General features: G+C 41.2%; 1 protein-coding gene across 1 annotated transcript in view; it reads left to right on the top strand.

Moving 5' to 3' along the window:
- LOC148041035 (RAD3-like DNA-binding helicase protein) overlaps nt 1-15,455 on the top strand; it is a 33,600-nt gene extending 18,145 nt beyond the window's left edge. The window contains exons 3-9 of the mRNA XM_087675913.1: nt 7,564-7,652; nt 12,365-12,715; nt 12,839-13,129; nt 13,202-13,465; nt 13,657-13,878; nt 14,036-14,573; nt 14,662-15,455. Of these exons, the coding sequence (XP_087532039.1) occupies nt 7,564-7,652; nt 12,365-12,715; nt 12,839-13,129; nt 13,202-13,465; nt 13,657-13,878; nt 14,036-14,573; nt 14,662-14,879 (1,973 nt within the window). The 3' untranslated portion in view covers nt 14,880-15,455. The remainder of the gene's footprint in view (nt 1-7,563; nt 7,653-12,364; nt 12,716-12,838; nt 13,130-13,201; nt 13,466-13,656; nt 13,879-14,035; nt 14,574-14,661) is intronic.
- The last annotated feature ends 682 nt before the right edge of the window (nt 15,456-16,137 follow it).

Genomic DNA, 16,137 nt, shown 5'->3' with positions numbered 1-16,137 from the left:
CTCTCTTCAGAGTATGAGGAGAATGGCATCTACAAATTGAAGTCTTCTTTACCCCTTACCTCTCTTCTTCTTACCTCTCAGACACAGTCCGAGCTATGTCATGCTCGAATTGGCCACCTGAACTATGACTATCTTCGGAAGGCGTCGCGAGGATCGCTTGTTGGAGTTTTGCCGAACATAGTGGTGAGCTAGCAGCCATGCGTCTCCTACATTCGTGGAAAGCAACATAGGGATGCGATTCCCAACAAAGCTTTGAGGCGGTCTACTTCACCTATGGAGCTTGTATCTATAGATCTTTGTGGCTCGATGAGGAATGAGTCCTTGAAGGGGAGCTCGTACTTCATGTTGCTCGTAGATGACTACAACAGGATGACGTGGGTCTACTTCTTGGCCTTGAAGTCGGAGGCTTTCTCCCACTTCAAGGATTGGCTTGTCTTTGAGGAGAACCAATTGGGCCGGAGATTGAAGACCTTGCGATCAGACAAGGGTGATGAATTTTTTTCTAATGAGTATGCTTGTTTTTGTGGAGATAGAGGCATTCACTAGGAGTTTGCTAATACCATCACTCCTCAAGAGAATGGCATTTTGGAGCGGAACAACTGAAGTGTGATCGAGATGGCACGCAACATGATGGAGCATCGACAGACACCTCAGTTTTTGTGGGCTGAGATAGTGGCTACGGTAGTCCATATCCTAAATCGATCTCCCACTTCGGTTGTTTTGACAGGATGACACCTTTTGAGGCTTACATTGGGACTAAGCCTGATGTCTCTTATTGTAGGATCTTTGGGTGTGAGGGTGTGACGCCTATGTGCACATCCCAAAGGCCCAGCGTGACAAATTTGAGGCGACTTTCCGACGACAGGTATTTGTTAGCTACAACTTTCAGTCCCCAGGTTATCGCTTGTATGATCCCGTGAAGTGAGATGTCTACACGAGCTGAGATGTGTGGTTCGTGGAAGTTTTGGCCACAGAGGGGGGTGAGAAGCAACCTGTACTTGGAGATCCAAGGGAGAGTTGGGCTCCCGAGACAGTTCCTTTGGAACCAAAGCCCCTTGATGGAGATTTTTCTTCAGATTCCGAGTCTTCTCTTCCATTGGCCATCCCAGTGGTGATTTCACAAGTGGATGTACTCGAGTCTTTAGGAGATGGAGAGCGTCGAGGAGAGATCCGGCCTCCTCCTTGTTGGGCCCGTGACACCCTCCGAGATTCAGGGATCAAGGGGATCCCTGAGGAGTGGGAACCGCAGGATGGATCGCGGAGGTCACAGAGGCACCGGATACATTCTACGGAGCTTGTTTGCTCTAACTACTGTTTGATGACTCGTGTTATGCAAGATAGAGAGCCTATATCAGGGAAGGAGACTTTATAGTCTGATCATTGACGGAAGGCGATGGAAGCCGAGTTAGAGGCTATGGAGCGGAATGGCACTTGTTTCCTTGTGCCTCGTCTCTCTCATAAGAAGGTGTTTGGTGTCAAATGGGTCTTCAAGACCAAGTACCATAGTGACGGCTCTTTGGACAAGCATAAGGATCGCCTTGTTGCTAAAGGTTTTACACAGTGCCCAGGTGTTGACTTCCGTGATACTTTCCCCCTATAGTGTTGTTCTTGCCTTGGTTGGTCATAGGAGATGGCTTGTTTTTCAGTTGGATGTGAAGTCGGCCTCCTTGAATGGTGATTTGAAGGAGGAGATCTATGTACAGTAGCCTCTTGTCTTTGGTTCTTCAGATGGGAAGGTTTATAGGTTGAAGAAGGCCTTGTATGGCCTGAAGCAGGCTCTGCGCGCTTGGAACAAGAAGATTGATTCGTTTCTCCAAGCTTAGTTGGGATATCAGCGCTCTAGGGCTGTTCTGCAGCTTTATGTGTGCACTTCCGAGGAGGGTCGCGTGTTGTTTGTTTTGTATGTTGATGACTTGATTGTTGCAGGTGATCATACCCAGAAGGTCGACGAGACGAAGGCAACCCTACATCAGAAATTCGAGATGACGGATTTAGGACTTCTCCATTTCTTTTTGGGCCACGAGATTTACTAGCCTCAAAGGGGGATTTTCATCCCTCAGTAGAGATATGTACTGGAGCTCTTGGTGACTTTTGAGATGGAGGATTGTTGGTCCATTTCTACTCCTATGGATTTGAACTAAAAGGCCACTTCACACGCAGATTCTCCTCACCTCAGCAGGTACATTGGCAGGCTGCTCAGAGGATACTACGGTTTTTGAGGGGGACCTCTGACCTTGGGATTTTCTATCCAGCAGGTACATGTGCTTCTGATCTTATTCTTGTAGGTTGGAGTGATTCAGATTGGGCTGGTGATGTGGATTAAAGGCCAAGTCTACTACAGGTTATTGTTTTACCTTGGGTGCTGGTGTTATCTCTTGGAGTAGCAAGAAGCAACTCATGGTAGCCTTATTTTCGACTGAGGTAGAGTATCGGGCTGTGTCTTCTACCACATGTGAGACTGTGTGGCTTCGGAGGTGGTTGGAGGAGCTTGGCTACCCCCAGATTCATCTTACTATCTTGCGGTGCAACAATGAGAGTTGCATTGCCTTGGCACGGAATCTAGTATTCCATGCGCGGAGGAAGCACAAAGAGATCGAGTATCACTTTATTTGGGAGAAGCTTCTGGATGCGACCATTGATGTGGAGTATTGTAAGATTGAAGACAATCTTGCAAATTTGTTTACGAAGGCACTTTCCCAGGCTCTACTTCATTGACATTCCAGATCCCTCCGTTTGCTGCCTTGTCCAGGATCTGAGAGGGGGTGTTGAGAGTCATCTCCTACCATGTCAGCAGTGCCATGTGGCAATAGTTGGACTGTTCGACTGCTGCTAGTCAGCTGCATTAAATGCAGCCAACCTGGTTATTTTGGGACATTTTTGAGGCACTCTTTTCAGCCTTTATAAGGTTGAGTTTCCAGCAAACTTACATACTTGTATTTGACAGATTTTAGCTTGCTAGTGATGGAGACTGCACTCGGGGGTGACGGAGATTGAGGTCCTCGAGGTGGAGACATACGTAGATGAACCTGGTTATTTTAGGACATTTTCGAGGCATTCTTTTCAGCCTTTATAAGGCTGAGTTTCCAGCAGACTTACATACTTGTATCTGACATATTTCAGCTTGCTAGTGATGGAGACTGCACTCGGGGTTGACGAAGATCGAGGTCCTTGAGGTGGAGACATATGCAGATATTTTCTTTGCACCCATCTATAATTCTGCATCCTTATACATTATTCTTCACTGCAGATTTTTTGTGTTTCATTGTCTCTTTCTCTCTCTTTCTTCTCTCTCTGTTCACTCTTTGTCATGGTCATTCGCTTTCGCATTGCTTCACTCTGATAGATACATGTGGATGGGCCACCCTTGTGTATAGGTCCCCATCAATATGTGGTTTACAAGTGAAACTCCCATCATTGTTGCATCAAAACCACTCGGTTGAGGGATAATAATGTGAGTTGTGATCCATGGTATATGTGCTTGATGTTGTGGCATGTCCTAGTGGTGATTTGTGAAATAGATGTATGTATGTATACAACAAAAGGATTTTGTGAATTAAAATGGTAGTGTGATTTTGAGTTTGTGATAATGAAGCACCAAAAATTACCTGTTCTCGCGTTTACATATTGCTATGGGTTTGGATCTTTGTGAGAACTTTCACCCATTATCAGCTTTTTAGAAGGAGAAATAAAATAAGTACTTAGAAAATTTGAACCATAAATACCTTGCACCTTGTTTGGTGATATGGGTGACATAGGCTATGTTTTTCCAACTTGGTTTGTTCTCATTTAGTTGGGCTTAAGCCTTATGATCCGCACCGACATGGATCTCCTAGTGGTGTGTAAGTTCCTTCAAGTTGTAGACTTGGTTGGTAGGCTTGTATACTAAAGGTTTTGTGAGGTAGACTAAGAGTGTGTTAGCTTATTCCAACTTGATCTTTTCCATATCTAATCCTAGTGAGCAGCTTATATTCCTAATGAGTGAGTGTATACATTCTTGTTTTAGAGTACCACTTCTTCAAAGATGAGGACATGGGCTCTATGGGAGATAGCTGAGAATACCAATCCCTTTCAACCGTTGTCATAGGTTATTAGGTTGTGAGGGGGAATGCTTCGGATATGATGAAAATAGCTTAGAAGGTGTCCTTGTTTTTGGTGTTTTTGCGTTTTTTAGTTTTGTGTTTATAGAAAGCCAATCTTGTTCTTCATGGAAGGTAAGGATCTTTAGCTCTATGAGCACCTCTACTTTGATGCCATGTAAAGAAATGGTATGGCAAACATAGGAATGCAAAAGTGAAGTGTATGGCAACACGAACAACACAATTTGAAGATTGATGAATAATAATGAATGTATGAATGAATGGAGATACGAGTCTTGAACCTCGTCTCTAGGAACAGGATAGAGGTGGCTGAAGGAGTGTCAAAGTGTATCCTACTCGAACAGATTTTGAAACAATAGCAACGTTTTGAAATTGGAGATAAAGATGAAGAAAAAGCAGACCAATAGGTGAAGAAGACCTCAGATGATTAAAATATAAAGTATGATTAATGATGACAGCAGTAGGAGTGTCTCTGATTGTAGTACAGCTTGATTCGGCAGTAAACATAGATATATACCAGCTAGAACAGGTAGCTAGGTAGTAAATGAGTCCATATGACAATGATGAAGATGTTGAGGTTGAGGAAGCTGCTTAAAACAAGACATTTGGTTGGATAGGGGTTGTATATAGCAAGGCGGCACTTGTAGACTCTATAAGCTGAGTTTGTGCTTTGGAAGTGTCATAACACAATAAGAAAAGAATTTGTACAATTTTTAAAATTATTTTGCATATTTAATTGTTTATTAAATTTGTTTCATTTGCACTTGCCAGATATTAAGAAAAGTGCATTAAAGCTGGTCAACTGATGAGTGATCATAGGCTATGGTGGATCCATGCAACGGGTTTAAAGAAAAGATAGTATACACTTTTGCCTATATGACTCCATTAGGCGCTTGTGATTGAAACTCAAGCATATTAGGGTCATACTTGTATACAGAAAGGATTAATGCCATGAAGTGTAGGTTAGATTTGCTTTAAAAAAAAGGTTACAATTAACAAGATGACATGATCATCAAATGTTTGTACAATGTGCATGTATAGATTGAACGCTTCAAATGCACATATCTTTGCATAGAAAACTTATATAAAGATTTCAACACTATTTTTGTAATGTATCGTGAAGAGCTTTCACATGACATTCATGTCGGGGGATTCCCTAAAATTTAGGAGCCTTGGATTGGTCTACAAATGCTAGTCCTAAAAAAATAGAGATGAGATTCTAAAAATAGTAAGTTTTATGTTTTGGCATTGCTTTCTAAATTTGGTTGTTTCTTTACTTGACAATACCCAGCCCAAAAAGGAAGGCCATAGAGAAGATACAAGTGTTGGGACACTTGTTACACAAGCTTCCAAGTGTCCTACCAGTGGTTACATCTCATGACATGTGGTGGGACACTTATCTTTTGCTACTCCATTTTCTCTTTTTGCACTAGCTCTCCCCTTTTTTCCATAAAGAGAGGTTGCTTTTTCTCATTTTACATCAGTTTTCTTGGTTGTAAACTTTTGTATAGCAATTGAAGATACCCTAAAGTTGGCCCCATCCATCTACATCATCATTCTCCACTCCACTATTGAATAATCCTATATTCCCGCTTCTTTCACTATTGTTTTACAGGATAACAAACCTGTAAATTCATTACGACACCTAAAGCAGTAGTTATGATTAGTTGGGGTGCAATAGTCAACCCTAGGTGATCACAATTGCACTTCCAGCAAGGCAACAGCTGATGACAGCCAAAGCAGACTGCATTTTGGCAGCAGCAACAACTTGGACACTTGGAGCAGCGGTTATGATCACCTTGGGCTACAGTGGTAGTAGAAACCTATGTTCTAGGACAGAACAACAGTGTGCAACAGCAAGGATTGTTGCTAGGGCAGTTGAGCATGTCGAGCAACTTCAATTAGGATTTGCACTTCATAAATTACAATGGATTAATTGGTATTTCATTCCCCTTAAAACTATCCCAAAAAGCATCTATTGCTTATTAACAAAGATAAATGGCTTTATGTTTTTATCAATGTACCAAAATCCTGCGTGTGTAGAGCTAGTTGTGGGCATCTCCTTAATATATGGTCATTATCTCACCTCAGCCCTTAGCCATCAGCCTCCTACTCTCACATAGTTGCACACAGCATTTGAAGCTGCTGTTGGTCATTCTTAGCTGTTGCCATCATCACATTAGCTGCTGCTTGTATGGAGGACCTTATCACCAGTGGAGAACTACACCAGCCTGGTGTCCAGCCAGTTGCCTTCATCCTTGACCTGTCCCAGCCTGCATTTTGGTGGCAGCTTGCTGTGCACCTGTTGTCCTACAGGTCACCCCTGTTTGTGACATCATCTTTTACCTTGGTGACCTGCCCAGCTTGTGCTTTGCTGATTTGGAGGCCACTTAGCTGATCACTGCTGCTGTATGATAGCTGATATCATCATTCGCCATCATCATCTGCTGCGCTTCTCAGTCGCCTGCCCTATGTTTTGCTGCTGCCCAACAGTTTGACATCTGGTTGACTGTAGAGGACTGATGTTTTGCTCTCTTCGCTAGCATCGATATCATCATCCCCATGGCATGGAGGTTTGAGGCCCCTTGTATCATAGCATACCAACATTCCTTAATTCTTTTATCTGAGTTCTCTACATCAAAAATGGCTACTCAATGTTAATCTCTATTGAGATCTATCTTCATTGTTGCTCAATGCGATGACTGCAATATCTATTCTGGTTTAGGTTTGTGATCTGCTCTTAAAGGTTAACTTGTTGAGGTCATGTAATTCACAAAGCATTTGCTTTAAAAAAAAAAAAACTGACACACTGCAGCACGTGGAGAATAGGTAAGCTGAATATGGCCTTGCCTATTTTTGTGTTTTTACAGAGAGGTTTGTTTTAACCTTGTGCATGTCCCATGTATGTAGACACTTGATGACAATGAAGAAAGGAATGCTATTAAAAGCTTGGCTTTTAATCAGTGTGAAATATTGCATAAGGACATGATCTGCATTTGGTTGCTTCTAAATATTTGTATTCAGCTGGTTAGGCTTCTGAGTGTTACCTCTGTTTTGTAGGTTTTTGTTGCATTACAGTTGCCTGAGTATATCCATCAACCAATGTGAGCAGTGGTAATTTCCTTTTGTAACAAAATTTGAAATGTGGAGTTTTGCTCCTGCATTTCGTCCCTTTACAAAACAATAGCTTATGGTTGAATATCATGCTTGGTCTTCTTACTGCCCGCATGTGATGGAAATTACTGCCCGCATGTGATGGAAATTGTTCATGGTTTGGATGAGTGTTACCCCGGCCTTGCCATTCTTTTAATGCCCCCACAATCAATGTTGAGGTGCTTTCTTTAAAGAAAATAAATTTCTATCAATGTTAAGTTGCCTTTGTGCAATGAATCGTGAAATTTTGAAATCTAATTATTATAACTCTACTACTTAACCTGAGAAACAATTTTTATGGTTTTAAGTGCAGAAGTGTTGAAGCTAGGTCATGCTTTTCGTATTAATGAGCGATGTTTGGAGCTTCAAAGGAGAAAGAGCAATCATCATGTCAAGAGCGAGGTGCGTATTAATTCTTCTCATTGACTTGATGAGCCCATCTAGTTTATGGTTCTAGAGCAGGAAATGTTGTAACATGCTATCGTTTTAACACAGGGCCATCATTGATGCATCCATTCGTTGTAGATTCCAAGTCCAACTTTGTTTTGTTGGATGAGATTTACTTTGCATTAAATGAATGTTTATGTGAGATACAATAAAAGTTGCCACCTTGTACTAAATGCTGGAAAGAATGTGTACAAGAATGCCTATATATAGTCAACACTCAACCAAAACTCTTGCGGGTGAGTAGAGCACTCTTTTGGGGCTCCCTTTTAAGTATTGAGTAGGACACTTGATGAAAAGACTCTTTTGTAGGGAAACGAAGCTGCAAGCCTAAAGAGGGAAATGGAGCTATGGAAGATGCGTGTCTATTAACATGTCATGAAGTTGGCAAGTGATAGATGCTTGGCATCTTTGTAGTGTTTGTCTTCTTGAGACTTGCCAATTAAAAACAACAATGGTAGTTAAGTGCTTAGTTAAAAAAAAAAAGTCCCACCAGTAGTGCACCACCAAACATCTCCGTAAAGATGCTCTTTGTTTCAAAGGCAATTTACTCTTCTAGATGGCGGAAATATTACTTTTCCACCACCTAAGAGGATTATTTATGTGGCATAACTGATTTCATGAGCTTGCATCATTGGATGAGGAAGAAGATGCCTATAGATCTTGACTGCAAAATGTTGTTAAAAAGGAAAAGGGGAAATTCCATAAGCCCTATTGAATTGCCTAATCATGAAGAAGGAAATGAGCATTGTAATCTCTCTCCAAATAAATGTATGATGCATTCAAAGACCCAAACTTTGCCTTGCTTATGGGAAAGAAAGCACAACGCCTTGATCATCAAGCATAACTCCAACATACTTAACATCAAGGCATGTTGAGTCAAATGAAACTACAAATATGCTGTGATGATTGATTGCACTATGCATAGCCCATTTACTGTCTTGTCTAAGAGAGAATTTCTAGGATGTCCTTAGACATTTTCTAGGATGTCCAAGATGTCTAACTATTTGATCTTCTTGAGTAGTGTTGCCTGACCATGAAACCAAGTGCTACTCACATTGCTTAAGAGGCAACAATATACTATATAGATATATGAAAATTAGCTCTTAAATGAGCAGCCATGCCATATAAAAACAAATCTTTCATATTAATATAGACATATCATTTTGAGTAATGTTTGGAGAAAAAGGAAAAATCATAAGCCTAACCGATGTGCTTTAATTGTATGCTATGCAATGATCTTGTTCCACGAATGTATCCAAGTACAACAGTATGGGGGCCAGCATGCCATTATGGGGGACATCCTGGCCTTACATACTCTCAATGAGCCATTTTTATGAGTATATTTATTATGTTCAGTACCAATGTACGCATTGGTAATATTATCCATAATTTGTCACCAAGGTGCAAAACTATATTGGGCAGGATGAATGCCATTACATCCTTCAAGTGATTAGCTAGCATTTCAGCCACCAACTTTTGTAAACAATTGGCTGCTAATCTGCAATTCCATCACAAAATTGCTTTTCTGGGGTCAATTTGACCAACCCTTCTTTTTAGCTGTTAGGAAGAAGTCCTATTTGCCAACCATTCAAACTATAGTCTTCCAAGTTCCAACAAACATAGAAAGCAATGGAAGATTTAAATGTGAGTCCATCCCAACTTGGAGATTTCCATTTTCCCAATGTATCTAATGCAATTTTTAAGTTCAACCATACTGAAACCAGATTCCACACTTCAATTCACATGATGATGCCATCTTTATCAGTATATTTATCATGTTCAGTCCCAATGTAAGCATTGGCAATATTATCCATAATTTGTCGCCAAGGTGCAAAACTATATTGGGCAGGATGAATATTTTTTGCTAGCATGAAAATAGTCCTTGAGTTATGGTGTAAACATTCACAAATCACAATCTATAGGCTACAATGCATGTGTAAAGTGAAAACGGATTCTCATGAGTGGAATCCTTGTGGGAAGGCATTTGTTGTTCAAGGAGGTGGATGCCCAAGGCATAGGAGGTGGAGGAGGAGTGTGGAAGAGGAGAAGGAAGAGGAAGAGATAAGGTGGAGGTGGAGGAGGAAGAGGTGGAGCAGGAAGAGATGGAGGAGGCAGAGGAACAGCAGGAGAGGGAGATGTCCAAGGAGGAGGTGATGGCACACACAAGGAGGATGTGGAAAAATGCAAGCTGAAAAAAAAGGATTTTGCAAAACAAAATGAAATGTTCCATGTGTTTCAAGGTTTTGCATTTAGCTAGGGCGAAATGGGGTTTTGCAAAACAAAATGAAACGTTTCACGTGTTTCAAGGTTTTGCATGTGAAACAGGGTTTTTGGTTACTCTGTTCAGTGAGGGTGCTGGAATATGGTAGAAGAGACAAAGAATGCAGGTGAATGAGAGAGTGTGGAGGTGATTGAAATTTGCGATGATGGCAGCCAAAAATGGCAGCAGCCAGAAATAGGCAGGCATCCCAAAACTGGCCAACCTGCTATCAAATAATGCAAAATGCAATCAGTCCCGACTGGCTACAATGAATATGAAAATAATGGCCACCTGGTTGCCAGTGACGGGCTGGAAATGCACCACCAAGTCTGGACTGAATGACCATGAACTGCTGGAAATACATGCGAATATTGGGCAGGACAAATGCACACAAGAGAACAAAGTTAAAGGTCTTTGGTCTCCGCCACACTCTGATAGAGCTCACAAGTACGAGATTGACAGCATGATACACAGAATGGTAACACAAACATCCATAATTTTTTGCCTGATAAGTCTATCTACCAGGCCATGTGTTGAAGGGAAAAACCATGAAATATGAAGGTTCGTCTCTGTTGGTGCATTGCAACATCAGCAAGTAGAGCTTGCAAGGCCTCTTCTTGCAAGAAATGCTCTAGTGTCCTGTCCAATAGGGCAGCACACTCCGACCAAACATCTCCAAACTCAATAGTCTTGATTTGACGGAAAGCTTACTTTTCCATATGCCTTTCAGAACTTTTCACTACCACTTCAGGGGCTTTGTTAGATGCAATAGAGTATTAGCTTGTTTCGTGATCCATGAAGAAAGAGAGCAGTACCTCTTTTTCCATGGAGGGGGAATAGTATGCACTAAGACCACTTTTGAGTCGTTGATTTTAAGGATAAAGGTCTAGTAGCGGGCAAATCATTCAATAGACTCTAGTCAGCTAGTATAAACTCTCGATCAACTGGTGGAACTGGTTCCAAAAGTCAAACAAGTTTTTTGATTTTCCTCCAAACTGGCTTATAGTGCCCATATTGGCCATAGAGGCAAAGGCACAAGAGATCACGTAGCCTGGATCATCCACCACATCTTGTATGTAAGTAGTTCTTTTCTTGGCATTGAAACATATTTTGCTCTTTTCCTAGCTACCTATACACACAAAGTGAGGTAAACTTGCTTTGGGATTGTCTTGATAGCAAGGAGTTTTTGCAAAAGTTATTTAGTATGCTTTGTTTCCAATTTCCAAGAACGGCTTCTCATAGATATCATTTTGTCTTGGCCAATATGACATCTGGTTGATGGATTATTCAAATTTTTTTGCATGGACCAGATTCAGGCTACTTAAATTGACTGCAATGATAGATTTTTTGGTGCAATTGATAAGTACTTCTATTTTTGTCAGTCATAGCATTGATCCATGCATGGTAGTTTCAAAAAATCAGAGCAGATTGATTAAGTTGATTTAGATGTTTATTGTAACTCTGATGTCGAGAGGATTTGGGGAATGCCTTCTGTAGCAATCGCAAAGGACAATGTAAGAGGGAAAGGACATGGTAGAGCTATCAATACTTCCCCTGACTATGCTCTAGATCTACAGCTCTACTAAGAGAGCTCCTCTGCCAACAAGATGTACTCAATGCTTTCCCACTGATAAATGTGGAAGAAGCAGACCAAAGCAACAGCCTCCATATGGTGAATGCAACTGGATGAATTTGTCACACAAGATTTGCAACTCTGCAAACCAGATGAATTCAATCTGTCATATGCCTTCCAGGAGACGTGCCCTTTTTCTGCATGCATAATCGAGTTATAAATTGTCGTCGCTCAAAAAAAAATTATGCTACATGCCATGCTGAGATTTGATCGAGGTAGAGCTAGTATCTCATGATTTTGAAACCTAAGTTTATGCCCAATGAAGCAAGACTGAACCTGCATCAAAGCCTGAGGCTCAAGGTTAAGTGCAGTGTGCACAATTCTCTTGTTGGATTTCTGGGAACCTCAGGCTTAAGGTTAACTGATGTAGACCCATTTTATGTTATAACGTCAATTTGGATTTGAAGGCTTGAAACGAAGTTGGTCACCTGTGATTACACTAGGTTGTTGATAGATGACAAATGCTAGCTTGTAGACTACACTTGTCTGCTCATGTAAAGGTACATCAGTCTTTCTCAGGAGATCTATTGGTGTGTATGGACACTTCGTTTGTCTGGTATGGTGTACAATGCATTTATTTCTTCAGTTAAATATTGTAGATAATCTGCATGGATCCTACTGATTTTACAAAGACCATGCATGAATAGATCACCAGAAAGGACACTTGGAGTACTTCTTTTGAAGTTCTTTGCGGCTCTGGCTAATGTCATTTCTTCTTGTACATGCAGATAGTTCCCTCTCATGCTTAGCTCACCTAACTGATGGTCTGTGTAGATATTGATGGATAATGGAAACAAGTCTAAAAGGAGAGCTGTTGGGTGTCCAATGATGAGAAAACAATCACTTCAGAAATCATTCAGAGAAAAGGCATGGGCATCAGAAGTTATGGATATTGAAGACATGGTGAAACTAGGGAAGAGCTTAGGTACTTGTCCTTATTATGCCTCACGGAGGATGGGACCATCAGCAGACCTTGTGGTGCTGCCATATCAGTCACTTTTGCATCACATTACTCGTGAGTCTCTGGGAGTAAAGCTGAAAGGCTGTGTTCTGGTCATTGATGAGGCACACAATCTAGTTGATTCAATAACCAATATGTATAATTGCCAAATTTCTGAATCACAGGTAACTTTTTGATCTCATTTTAAAGGTGAAACATTACTAGAACCTTAGAACCGATCATTACATGTTCAAGCAGTCAAGGCACCGAGTTTCACTTTTTTGATAAACTTGTTTGCTACATGGCAGCTAAGGCAGGTGCAGTCGCTGCTCAAGGTCTACTTAAATAAATTTAGAGAGAAGCTCGGTGCTGGGAATAGACGCTATATACAGACATTACTAATACTTATCCGGGCATTTTTAGACCGTCTTGGTGCTGCCAAAAATGCTTCTGGAGTCTATAAGCAAGCAAGTGATGGAGATGACAAAGTGAAGGTTGAAATCATGAGTATCAATGATTTCTTGTTTACTTTGGACATTGACAATATCAATATGTTCAAGCTCTGGCAATATATGAAAGAGAGCAAAATAGTGCACAAGGTAAGATATAACAATTTGTTTCCTTCTTTTGTGGTTAAACATTCTAGTAAGTAATGATAAGTTCTTTTGCAGGTTAGTAGTTATGCTGAGAAAGCTTTTGTGCAAGGAGAAAGATTGGGATATGCAAAGGATGGAAGCATAAATAATCTTGTTGAGGAAGCTGGAACAGTCACTAGCTTCCATGCTTTGGCTGAGCTGGTCCTAGCATTAATGAATGCAGACACTGATGGCCGAGTTCTAGTTATTCCATGCTCTGTGTCTTGCAATGATCGTGGAGGGAAAAGTGATGGTTATCTTAAGTTTGTTATGCTCAATGCTGCACAGGCTTTCATGGAGGTGAGGTTGCCACATACAGGGTTTGCTGGCCTCAATCAGCTTTAACAGAAACAATCTGTTAGTGCAAACTTGCAGACAATTTTGATTCTTGTCAATGCTTCAAATATGTTGACAATTGTAATTTTGTACTTCCTAGGTATGTTTAAGAGAGGGTGTTCAGATAGAACCTAATCCTGAGGAGCTGGGTGTAGGTGGTGCATCAGGCACATGCAGTGATTCTGGCGGGGGGAACCTTGCAGCCCATTGACGAACTTCGGTTTCGCTTATTTCCTCAGTTGCAGGAAGATAAGATTCATGTCTTTTCTTGTGGTCATGTTGTTCCTGCACAGAATGTTTTGGCAGTAGCTGTTGCTCGAGGCCCCACAGGGAAACAATTGGATTTTACATATCACTCACGTAGCCTCCCTGGTATGGTAAGCATCATAGGTTTGGAAAACGCTGGTCTATAAGCAGCATTGTCTGTTCATATGTCAACTGTGGAGTTAGGCCTTGCCGTACTTGTGGACAATGTCGGAAAATAACCATTCTGAGAAGCCTTTGACATCGATTGTATTCATACTGCCACTGCAGATGGACGAATTAGGACGACTGCTGTTCAACTTGTCTTTAGTAGTTCCTGAAGGGGTAGTGGTATTTGTGCCATCATTTGAATATGAGCAGCAGCTATATTCTGCTTGGAAAGTCTCAGGGATGCTAGAAAAGATTGAAAGAAAGAAAAAGCTCTTCAGGGAAGCCAGAGATGCAGCTTTGGTAGAGCATACGTTGCAGGAATACAAGGATACTATTACAGGTGCTGCAACTAATATTCCAGGCATTACAGGAGCTATCATGCTGTGTATTGTAGGTGGAAAGATGTCTGAGGGAATCAACTTCAGTGATGGAATGGGCAGGTGTGTTGTAATGGTGGGCTTGCCATACCCAAGTCCGTCAGATCCAGAGCTCATAGAGAGAATGAAATTTATTGATCAGCTCTCCAGAATGCCCCCTCCAGGAGTATCAAAATCAGATTCACGGCAAACCAGTAAGGTGGAACACTCACATTCTAATGGGTACAGTGGACAAGATTACTATGAGAACCTCTGCATGAAATCTGTGAACCAGTCAATAGGTAATCGATATTGTCGCTCAGATCTTTACTGGTGTACCAGCTGTTTCAATGAAAGAAAATTTAGGTCAAGTCAATTCTATGTTAACAGGTAGAGCGATCAGGCACATTGGAGATTATGCTTCCATTCTACTAGTCGATGCCCGTTACACATCAACTTCATCATCCTTGTCACGGCCGGCCTCCAAATTACCCAATTGGATCAAGGAACAGCTAATAAATGTCACAGGTAACTTTGGAGAAGTGCAAAAGTTGCTGCATCAGTTCTTTAAGAGCAAAAGCAGGGAGTCGATACATGTTACAAGCTGAAGATGCTGTTATGGCTGTGGACGGATCCTCTGCAAATGAACCCTTGCTAGCATGAGAATGGATAGGACCTACATAATTGTGCTGACCACCAGCTTTGGCTTGCCTTCCATGAAGCGAATAGGCACACTGTAGACGTGTGCTGGCAACTCTCCCTGGCCCTGTTGACATTCCTATGGCTGTAGGGGCATTGGGCAGATGCGGAGGGTTCGGCACTAACACATCAATTTGCCAGCGTCGATGAAGATACATGCACTAATATATGGGTTGCTCGACTCTAATTATGTGCGTGTGCGCACGCGCGCACAGAGCATTGGATGGTCACCAAATAATTGTATATGCTCTTGATGCATACATGTGCATGTGTGTGAGCATTGGGTAGCCACAGGAAGAAAGAGAGAGGACGCATTGCATTATATTAAATATATGGTCACCAAATAATCATATAGGCTCTTAGTGCATTGTATTAGGGTAAGTTGCAAATTTTAATTGGAACCTTACCTATATCTTGTGAATACTTATTCAAATTTTTGAAGAAGTGCACTTAGAGCAAATGCGAAGAGATGATTAGTGAAAAACATTTTGTTTGCCAATCTGACGTAATGCATGAACGTGTTGGCTTAGACCAAATTTAGTACACTTCATTTGGAAATATACATACCAATCCCTCCTCCCTCCCCCTCCCCCCCCTTGTTATGCACCTTCACGGGACTTCATGGTAAAACCTGTTATGAGGCACAAAAGGCACATCGGAATGGCACACAAGATATATCAATAAGGATTCTTTGTATTCATGATATCAAAAAGGGATTACATTGAGGCATATCTCAAAACTACACCCTTGCGACGTCGCACATATGAGGGTTCACCATTGAGCGTAGGGAATCACACGTAGCGTGGAAACCAAGCAGAGCTTAGAGTCACAACTACTCCCTATATAGGTGCATTCGGTGATAACACCATGGTATAGCTACAAAGCCCATATCCTTACACCAACTAAGATTGTTGGCAGCCCCCTATTTCCAAACACAATGTCATTTCTTATTATCCAAATTTTTCTAAGTGCAAAGATATGAACCACATCCTTTTTTTTTTTTTGACTCATCACCATATTCACCTGAACTCACTTTCTTTCTGTAGATTAAATTAGTTAGTCCATCTTTCATTGTTCTTGTGATTCTTGATTGAAGGGCTTTGGATTGTGTGCATTTCTACTCATTTTCTCAAATAAATCAGTCTCGATATTCAATTATTGAAGTGT

Source organism: Lygodium microphyllum, chromosome 1 (genome assembly GCF_053477565.2).
Source record: "Lygodium microphyllum isolate KBCC chromosome 1, Lygodium_microphyllum_v1.1.10, whole genome shotgun sequence".
NCBI lineage: Eukaryota > Viridiplantae > Streptophyta > Polypodiopsida > Schizaeales > Lygodiaceae > Lygodium > Lygodium microphyllum.
The sequence above is the reverse complement of the archived record's forward strand: the minus strand, read 5'-3'. Positions and strand labels throughout refer to the sequence as shown.